General features: G+C 48.5%; 1 protein-coding gene across 6 annotated transcripts in view; it reads right to left on the bottom strand.

Moving 5' to 3' along the window:
- Window positions 1–3: 3 nt before the first annotated feature.
- The window catches only part of GPR161 (G protein-coupled receptor 161), a 38,242-nt gene continuing 27,694 nt past the window's right edge, over window positions 4–10,551 (bottom strand). For all 6 annotated transcript variants that reach the window (XM_079760706.1, XM_079760707.1, XM_079760710.1 and 3 more), the window contains 2 exons: window positions 3,179–3,298; window positions 4–2,232 (listed from right to left, as the gene is read on the bottom strand). In XM_079760706.1, the coding sequence (XP_079616832.1) occupies window positions 1,967–2,232; window positions 3,179–3,298 (386 nt within the window). In that variant the 3' untranslated portion in view covers window positions 4–1,966. The remainder of the gene's footprint in view (window positions 2,233–3,178; window positions 3,299–10,551) is intronic.

Raw genomic sequence — 10,551 nt, 5'->3', positions numbered from 1 at the left:
CCAGGCTTCATTGGCAACTTTGAATTCTCGATTATGCAAAATATGGTTCTAGCTGCCAGATATCCTCCAAGGCTTGGCTCGACTGCCACCTCCACGGAGCTACATGGAAGTAGTCACCTCCCTCTGGAGCCCACAGTTCTCTCTATAATAATTACTCCACTGCTATTTATCAGCATCCGCACCCCCCAGGTCTGTCCCTAAATGAGAGTGCAAACACGTCCATGCTACTGCTCACGGGCCGAGCTTGGTGCTCTGCACAGGTGACGTGCAGGGCCCAGAAGATGAAGAAACGAATGGTCCTCAGTAGAAAAAAGTGAAACAGTGAGTCCTATGATGCGTGGCATTTCTAGATAAGTTTAGATTTAATCCTAGTAAATCCCAGCTAGTCTGCAACCAGCCAGTGCGGACTTGGGGTCTCAGGACTCCCCCTAGAGCCCGGCCCAGTGCAGCCCAGGGACGCGCACTCCAACCCCCGGGCTCCCAGCCAAATGTGCTGCACTCAGGCTCACCAGCGAGCGCCCTGCTCCACCTCTGGGCATGCCAGCTGTCAGGAATATGGTCCCTTTACAAACGACAAGTGCGAGGAAGATAACAGAAGAGTAAAGCTCTGATTGAGGAATGCCGTGGAGTGAGAGCAGCCTGACTTGCCCATCTCCTTAGCAGAACCCGCAGGTGACGCCACCCTGCTCCTTCCCTCCCACCCAGAACCACAGCTGGGAGTCGTTATCCACGAGCTGATGACCACGAAGGTGCAAGCCCCCAGGTCTCGCAAAGGTCTCTGCAAACTGCAGACTGAGGACCAGCCAACCACTGGTGTCTACACCGCAAATCCACTCCCCCTCCGAGGAGGCATCTCTCCTCCACACCGGCCCCTTGCAGGCGGCATTCTGAGCAGACAAGCCGGGGAGCCCGCACACCCGGGCCTGCAGTCTGTCCGCAGTCACTCAGCAGCTGTGCCAACATGGGCGCGTGGGTCCCTTTTCTTCTCCTGTCTCTGACTTACAGAGGACATCAGAGATGGCAGCTGGCAACGATCCTGGAGACCATTCAGTCTGACAGCTCACTCCCTCATCCCATCTCCCCCGGCGGCACAGAGTGCTAGGAAGTCGCAGGTGAGATGAGGAAGTGGTGGAGCAGGTGCTGGCTCAGGCCCGCATGCTTTCTATTCTGCCTTATCTCCTGTCAATCAAACTACACACGGTGTCCCGAGTCCGGAGTCCCTGGGAGGAAGTTTTCCTCCGTGAAGGGAGTTCCTCCAGCAACAAGTGTCTCCCCCTGCTGTTGGGCTCCACGGCCGTCCAGGCATGTCTTAGCCAAACAGTTTTAATTCTTGGAAATGAAGCATCTGCCATCGGCTCCTTCCTCCAGTCTGCTATAGTGGTTTCTCTCTCCCTTCTTTCGAAATAGCCAAGAATCAGTGAGGAGGGAGGTGGCCTGGGGCTGCCCCGCGAGCACCAGCAGGTGGCTCCACCGAGGCCAGGTCGTAACCAGCACAGAGGCCTGGGAACTGCGTGGGGGCCCTGCTCCTGGGTTCTCCTCTAGGGACCCCACACGGCCTGCTTCAACCCTGCAGAAGCCTGGGGTGCCTCCGCCCCAGTGCACTGGAAGAGCCCCCTCCTGAGCCTCCCTGGGGGGACAGTGAGTAGCAGATGTGAACAAAAGAACATGACCTGCCCGGTGGTTCCCCACGGCCTGGTCTCTGGCCCCACCTGTGCCCCACTTCCCAGAAAGCCACAGCCACACCTCCATCTGCTTTTCTTTGTGCTTTTGATGCCTCTGTCCCATCACTGGGATCTAGGAGAAGCCCACGGGTGGGCTGGCACAGACACAGAGCTCCTGGCGTGGACGCAGTCCTCGGTGTTTTTTCTGGTGGCTGCACCCCAGATGCCGTTCCTACCCGAGTTCCCAGGGCCCCGGCTCGGTGGGCTGTGGGCATCTGTCTGGGGCACAGGCCAGCCCGAGGCCCTCATTTCTGTTCCGCAGCTGGAACGGTGCCCTCCTCGATGCTCTGCAGTTGGAGCCTCTGGCTCCCGAGGGCTCGGCTGCCTCCGCTGCCCCCAAAGCCAGCCCCCGGGATGGTCCGCGCCACCATCAAGACCCCGGGCAATGCCTCCTCCCCAAACAGGTTGATTTTGGCTTCCGCCTCGATGGCTTTGGCCAGGCTGTCTGCGTAACTGTCCAAAGATGTGTGCACGTCGGCTTTCACGTGGAGGATGGGGTTCTTGGCAGCTTCTGAGGGAAACACAGAACAAGGTTAGCGAGGGGCCAGATCCATGTGGAGGGCGCGGGTTTCCAAGGTTCCCTCCTAGGGCCGAGGAAATCTCAGGAGTTAGCCTGACCTCAGGTTCTCCTCTGCCAAGGGAGGGTCATGGTGCACCTCTTACTCCATAGGGTTTGTCTGATAAACCATTCTTCCCAAGATGCTTGGCCGAGGTCCGGCTCACAGAAAAGGCTTGATCAATATTCCCCATGAACCACATTCACATGTTACACCTTTGGAAGACGTCTTTGGCCGTTGGCTCCCTGGAGTGTGTGATGTCTGTGGTTCTAAACTTCCACAGGCTGAGTGCTAAGCCCGTAGGGACGCCACATCTCCGAACTGGCTCAGATTCCCCCAAGTCAGGTCAGCCTCAGGGTCGGCAGGATACTACGGTTCGGGCGCCCCACCCAGGACAGGACCCGACGACTAACAGGAGAAGAGGGAGGGATGTGGGTCTCCCTCGCCCCCAGAGCCTTCTTACTGTGAAGCTCACTGCCTACTTTCCTCCTGACACTTCGCGGGAACAAGTACCCCCACTCCTCACATGTTCGGGAGCAGGCGACCTCTACCCCACTCGGGGGGGGGGGGGGCGGGGGAGAGGGGAGGGGCCGTGGGCTCTGCCTCCCTGCACTCATCTGGGAGGACAGATTCGGTGTGAGCACTGTGTGTCTAGGGAGAGTTCGACAGCGCCTGTTTGCCCAGCTTAGAAGCTTCCAGATCCAATGGCTGGGAAGCCCAAGGACTGGAGGGAGACTGCAGGGTTGGGAGGGGCACGGGGCGGGGTGGGGGAGGGGTAAGGGGAGGGGGCAAAGGGGGGAGCCTGGTGTGCTGGGGTGGGGAGGGGGATGAGCCAGGCATTTTCCTAAGACCATTCCCTTTCCCTGTGTTGTCCGGAAGCTGTCAGGCACAGACACCAACCTTTGATCTGTTCCACTTCATCCTCGAACGTCACCGAGCTCCTCCTCTTGGGTGGGCAAGTGGAGTGGGGGGGAGGCTGGTCATCAGACGTGTAGTCTTCAAGCAGCATCACGTCCGTCCCTAAGACCAAGGGGCAGGTTGCGCACATGGCACCGGCCGTCCCAAGTCCTCCTCGCCGCCTCCTCCTTGCCCGCCCGCTTTCAACCCCCTTGCATCCCTCTCCCCCATTTATTCCAACCCACAATCCTGTGCAAGAGCTGCCCAAGAAGTGAACACTGTGCCATCCTATTTCAGGGAGCTGGCAGCCAGCCATTGGGCCTCTTCCGACACGTAAGTTACAGCTGTGCTATGCAGAGCTGGGTGTTCTGGCCACAGCGGGCACAGTGTCCAGTGGGCCAGACCTGGACTCGGGGAGGGGAGAAGTGGCAGAGACCGCCCCAGTAAGAGGGCTTTGTGTTCTGAGTGATTCCTCTTACAGTTTGAATTTCTATCAATAACTAGAGACCTTGTGCACAAATTTGTGCACGGGTAGGGTCTGGCTGGCCCTCCCCAATGGAGGCCATTGGGCCTGGCCAATGGGAGAGAGGGGCTGTGAGAAGTTGGCCGGCCGGCCCCGCCCCCGATCAGGGGGGGTGGCGATTGGGGACCGGGACAGCTGAGGGAAGGGGCTGTGGGAAGTTGGCTGGCCAGCCCTGCCTCCAATCTGGCCAGGGCTGGCCGGGGGGAGGGGCCGCCCAACCAGCCACAATGCATGTCATAGCGATCAGTCATTCCAGCCATTTAGGCGTTCCGGTCACATGGCTTTTATATATATACTAGTAGCCCGTTTGCACGAAGATTCGTGCAATAGACCTTCATTCACCTGGCTGCCTGCACCAGTTTTCTGCCGGCACCAGGGACCCAGGCCTTGGCTGTGGCCACCGCCTTCTGCCTTCTTTCAGGGTCGGGGCTTGGCCCCGGGCGGTGGCCTTAGGCTCGGCTGCACCCAACATCCCTGCTAAGGATCGCAGGAGCCGACCCCCAGTGGTTTCCTGCGATCCGTGCAGGCTGCCCACTGGTGTCCAAGGCCGGGAAAGCCTCTGCCCGAGGCTTTCCCAGCCTTGGGCTCGGCCGCACCCAGCGTCCCTGTAATGGTTTCATGGTGGGAGTGGTTGTGGGCGTGGCTTGGTTGGTGGGCATGGCTTGGGCGTGGCGAAGGTGCGGTCAATTTGCATATTTGTCTATTATAAGGTAAGATAGATTACTTTAAATGTAAATGGATTACACAATCTACAAGAATAAACTCAAAATGGATTAACAGCTTAAATGTAAGGCCTGAAACCATAAAACTAGAAGAAAAACAGGCAGTAAACACTTTGTGGTTAAAATACATTGTGCTAAGTAAACATTTAAAAAATACGTTTTATTTTTCAATTACAGTTAACATTCAACGTTATATTAGTTTTAGGTGTTACGGCACAGTCGGCACACATTTACATAACTTACAATAAGTCTTGCACCTACCTGCCCCCACACACAGTTACTGCAATATTACTGACTACTAGAGGCCCGGTGCATGACATTTGTGCACTAGGGTGGGGGCTGGGGGGGGGGGGGGAGTCTCTCAGCCCGACCTGCACCCTCTTGCAGTCTGGGACTCCTCTGGGGATGCTGACTGAGGAGAGGCTCTTACCACTGCTGCTGCACTTGCCATCCATGAGCCCGGCTTCTGGCTGAGCAGCGCTCCCCCTGTAGGAACGCACTGACCACCAGGGGTCAGCTCCTGTATTGAGCGTCTGCCCCCTGGTAGTCAGTGTGCCTCATAGGACCAGTCGTTCTGCTGTTCGGTCGATTTGCATATTAGGCTTTTATTATATAGAATGTCCTCTTGCTGCATACCACAGCTCCGACTACTGCTATGACTGCCAATTTGTACTTCTTAATCTCCTCACCTTTTTCAGCCAGTCCAACCCCCTCCCATCTAGAAACCACCAGTTTGTCCTCTGTCTCTATGAGTTTGTTTTTGCTTTGGTTGGTTGTTTTTTTAGATTCCATATAGGTGAAATTATATGGTATTTGTTTTCCTCTGTCTGACTGATTTCACTTAGCACAATCCCCTCTAGGACCATCCATGTTGTCACAAAGGATAAGATTTCATCCTCTTCTTCGGCTGAGTAATATTCCATTGTATATATGTACCACATCTTCTTTAACCAATCTCCTATCAATGGATACTTAGGTTGTGCCCATATCTTGGCAATTGTAAATAATGCTGCAATGGAAATGGGGGTGCATATATATTTTCAAGTTAATATTTTTGGGTTTTTTTGTGTGTTTTTTTAAAATATATACTCTGCCGAAACCGGTTTGGCTCAGTGGATAGAGCGTCAGCCTGCGGACTGAAAGGTCCCAGGTTCGATTCCGGTCAAGGGCATGTACCTTGGTTGCGGGCACATCCCCAGTAGGGGGTGTGCAAGAGGCAGCTGATCAATGTTTCTCTCTCATCGATGTTTCTAACTCTCTATCCCTCTCTCTTCCTCTCTGTAAAAAATAAACAAAATATATTTTAAAATATATATATATATATACTCAGAAGTGGAATTGCTGGTTCATATGGTAGTTCTACTTTTAATCTTTGAGAAACCTCCATACTGTTTTCCATAGTGGCTGCAACAATTTATAATCCCAGCGAGAATGCACGAGGGTTCCCTTTTCTCCACATCTTTCCCAACACTTGTTTGTTGATTTATTGATGCTACCCATTCTGACAGGTGTGAGGTGACACCTCATTAGGGTTTTAATTGGCATTTCTCTGATGATTAGTAATGTTAAGCATCTTCCCATATGTCTGTTGGTCATCTATATGTCCTCTTTGGAGAAATGTCTATTCAAGTCCTCTGCCCAGTTTTTAATTGGATTTTTTTTTTTTGTAGTTGTTATTATTTTTTGGTAAGTTACATGAGTTCCTTATATATTTTACTTATTAACCCCTTATCAGATGTATCATTGCTGAATAATTTCCCCGTTAGCTAGGCTGTGCAAAACCTTTTTAATTTTATGTAGTCTTATTTGTTTATTTATTTAGTTAGTTAGTTTCCCTTGCTAGAGGAGACATATCCAAAAAGATATTACTATGAGCAATGTTAAAGTTTTTACTGCCTATTTTTCTTCTAGTTTTATGGTTTCAGGCCTTACATTTAAGCCTTTAATCCATTTTGAGTTTACTCTTGTAGATTGTGTAATCCATTTACATTTAAAGTAATTATTGATAGGTAATGTAGTTATTGTCATTTTATTATTCATATTTTTTATTATTCATGTTTTCATCTTTTTTCTTCTTTTGCTTAAAGAAGTCCTCTTAACATTTCTTATAATATTGGTTTGATAGTAATGGATTCCTTTCGCTTTTCTTGTCTGTGAAGGTCTTTATCTGACCTTCAATCCTAAATGATAGCGTTGCTGGGTAAAATAATCTTGCTTGTAGGTCCTTGCTTTTCATCACTTTGAAAATTTCTCATGCCACTCCCTCTGGCCTGTAGTGTTTCTGTTGAGAAATCAGCTGACAATCTTATGGGAGCTCCCTTGTAGGTAACTAACTGCTTTTCTCTTGTTGCTTTTAAGGTTCTTTGTCTTTAACCTTTGCCATTTTAATTATGATGTGTCTTGGTGTGGGCCTCTTTGGGTTCATCTTGTTTGGGACTCTTGGCACTTCATGGATTTATACGTCAATTTCCTTCACCAGGTTAAGGAGTTTTCAGTCATTATTTCATCAAATAGATTTTCAATTCCTTGATCTCTCTCTCTCTCTCTTCTTCTAGTACCTTTATGATGCAAATGTTGTTACAACTTGATGTTGTTCCAGAGGTCCCTTAAATTTTCCTCTTTTTAAAAAGTTATTTCTGCCTGGCAGCATGGATCAGTAGTTGTGTGTCAACCTATGAACCAGGAGGTCACAGTTCAATTCCTGGTCAGAGCACAAGCCCGGTATTATGAGCTCAATACCCAGTAGGGGGCAGGAGGGAGGCAGCTGATCAATGATTCTCTCTCATCGTTGATGTTTCTATCTCTCCCTCTCCCTTCCTCTCTGAAATCAATAAAAAATGTATTTAAGCTGAAACCGGTTTGGCTCAGTAGATAGAGCGTCGGCCTACGGACTCAAGGGTCCCAGGTTCGATTCCGGTCAAGGGCATGTATCTTGGTTGTGGGCACATCCCCAGTAGGGGGTGTGCAAGAGGCAGCTGATCGATCTTTCTCTCTATCCCTCTCTCTTCCTCTCTGTAAAAAAATCAATAAAATATATTTTAAAAATGTATTTAAAAATAAATTAATTAGTTAAAAAATAATAAATTATTTTTTTGCTATTCTGAGTAGGTGTTTTCTGCTACCTTGTCATCCAAATCACTAATTCAATCCTTTGCTTCATCTAATCTGGTATTATTCCCTCTAATGTATTCTTCATTTCAGCTATTATATTCTTCATTTTTGACTGGTTCTTTTTTTTAATCTTTATTGTTGAAAGTATTGCAAATGTCCCCTTTTTTCCTCCATTGACCCCTCCACCCCGCTCCCTCCTCCTCCGCAAACCTTCACTGCCCTATTGTCTGTGTCCATGGGTCATGTATATATGCATATATGTTCTTCGGTTAATCTCTTCCACCCTTCCCTCTGAAATATATCAGTCTGTTGCATGCTTCCATGTCTCTGGTTCTATTTTGTTTACCAGTTTATTTTGTTCACTTGATTCCACATGTGAGATCATGTGATACTTGTCTCTCTCTGGCTGGCTTATTTTACTTAGCATAATACTTTCTGGGTCATTCCATGCTGTCTCAAAGGGTAATAGATCCTTCTTTTTCACAGCTACATAGTATTCCATTGTGTATATGTTCCACAGTTTTTTTATCCATTCATCTACTGATGGGCACTTGGGCTGTTTCCAGATCTTAGCTATTGTAAATAATGCTGCTATGAACATAGGGGTGCATATATTCTTTCTGATGGGTGTTTCAGACTTCTTAGTAGATATATTCCTAGAAGTGGGATCACTGGGTCAAATGGCAGTTCCATTTTTTAATTTTTTGAGGAAACTCCACACTGTTTTCCATGGTGGCTGCACCAGTCTGCATTCCCACCAGCAGAGTACTAGGGTTCCCTTTTCTCCACATGCTCCCCAGCACTTGTTTGTTGGTTTGTTGTTGATAGTCATTCTGGTAGGTGTGAGGTGATGTCTCATAGTGGTTTTAATTTACATTTCTCTCATGATTAGTGACGTTGAGCATTTTTTCATATGTCTCTTGGCCATTTGTACGTCCTCTTTGGGAAATTGTCTATTCAAGTCTTCTGCCCATTTTTTTTAAATTGGATTGTTTGTGTTCCTTTTGTTGAGCTGTATGAGTACTTTATATTTTGGAAATTAACTCCTTATCAGATATATCATTGGCAAAATACGTTCTCCTGTACAGTGGGTTCCCTTTTCATTTTGATGCTGGTTTCCTTTGCTGTACAGAAGCTTTTTAGTTTGGTATAGTCCCATTTATTCTGTCCTTTGTTTCTCTTACCCTACGTGATGTATCTGTGAAAATTCTACACGAGATGTCTGATACTTCGCTGCCTATATTTTCTTCTAGGATTTTTATGATTTCACAACTTACATTTAAGTCAAGTCCATTACCCATTTTTATTTTATCCTTGTGTACGGTGTAAGTCAGTGGTCTAGTTTCTTTCTCTTTTTTTGCATGCACCTGTTCAATTTTCCCAACACCATTATTAAAGATACTGTATTTACCCCATTGTATGCTCTTGTCTCCATTGTCAAATATTAATAGAGCATATGGCTTGTGTCGATTTCTGGGTTCCCTGTTCTGTTCCATTGATCTATATGCCTGTTCTTGTGCCAGTACCAGGCTGTTTTGATTATGGTGGCTTTGTAATATGGCTTGATATCCGGTATTGTGATCCCTCCACCTTTGTTGTTCTTTCTCCAGATTGCTGCAGCTATTCAGGATCTTTTTTGGTCCATATAAATTTTTGGAGTGTTTGTTCTAGATTTGTGAAATAAGCCATTGGTATTTTATAGGAACTGCACTGAATCTACAGATTGCTTTGGGTAGTATGGCTATTTTATTGATGTTAATTCTATCAATCCATGAACACGGTATATTCTTCTACTTGTTTATATCTTTTTCTATCTCTTTTTGCAATATCCTATAGTTTTCCAAGTATGGGTCTTTTACCTCCTTGGTTAAGTTTATTCCTAAGTATCTTAATTTTTTTTTCTTGCAATGGTAAATGGGATTTTTTTTTTTAGTTTCTCTTTCTGAGAGATTATTGGTGTTTAAAAATGCCACTGATTTCTGGCTGACTGGTCCTTTTTTTATGTTTTTCTATATCTTTGTTAGAGTTCCCACTGGGTTCATCTAATCTTCTCCTGAACTACATCCTTTTAACCAGTGTTTTGAACTCTGTACCTGGGAGATTTTTTGCCTCCATTTCATTTCATTCCTTTTGTGGAGTTTTGCCCTGTTCTTTGGGGCATGTTTCTTCGTCTTCCTATTTTGGCTGCCTCCCTGTGTTTGTTTCTATATATTAGCTAAGGCTGCTATGTCTCCCAGTGTTTGCAGGATAACCTTACGTAGTAGGTGTCCTGAGCGGCCCAATGGTGCAGCCTCATTGGTCACCTGAGCCAGGTGCTCCAGGGGTGTCTCTTGAGTAGGCTGTGCATACCCTCCTGTTGTAGTCGGGCCTTGATTGCTGTTGGCATGTTAGTGGGTGGTACTGGCCTGGGGCTGACTACATGACTACAGCACATGAGCTATTGTGCAGGGCTGACCCCATGGAGCTGGATTTACTTTAGTGGGACTCTGGTCCCAGCAGAGTCCACCCTTTTGGAAGGTCATCTGTGGAAGTGGTTGGGTGGTGCTCTGGTGTGGCCCAAAGCTGACCACAGGGTGTGTTTTGCTTCTGAGGCCTCTTGGGAGGGACTCCAGTGCGGGCCAAGGCTGGCCCTGTCTGTGCCTGGCCTGGGGCCACCTTGTAGGAGCTACAAAGTGATCTGCAGTTGGTAGCTACCTGAGAGAGGCTCTGCTGCAAGCTGAGGCGGGCTGCCACTCTTGCTGGGCTTGGGGCCACTTAGCCAGAGGTGCAGGGCATGCAGTGGCCAGATGCTGCTTTTGGGGGGTTTGTGGGCCTTTGAGAGATTTTAGGAGAGTCTGCAGCATGGGCAGAGCCTGGCTGCTTGTGAGGAACAGCCGCTGAAAGAGGTCCGGTGGTGCGCACGGTGTGTGGGATGGGTCTCAGGGCGTCCCCTGGGTGTGGTGAGGGGAGTGAGCCAGGGTGATGGAGACTCAGACTTGGTGCCCTGGCCTGCAGGCTGGGTGGGTGAGGGCTCAACAAAG

Source organism: Cnephaeus nilssonii (genome assembly GCF_951640355.1).
Source record: "Cnephaeus nilssonii genome assembly, chromosome: 21".
In the NCBI taxonomy this organism is placed as follows: domain Eukaryota; kingdom Metazoa; phylum Chordata; class Mammalia; order Chiroptera; family Vespertilionidae; genus Cnephaeus; species Cnephaeus nilssonii.
Note: the sequence above shows the minus strand (reverse complement) of the source record. Positions and strands in the feature narration are given on the sequence as shown.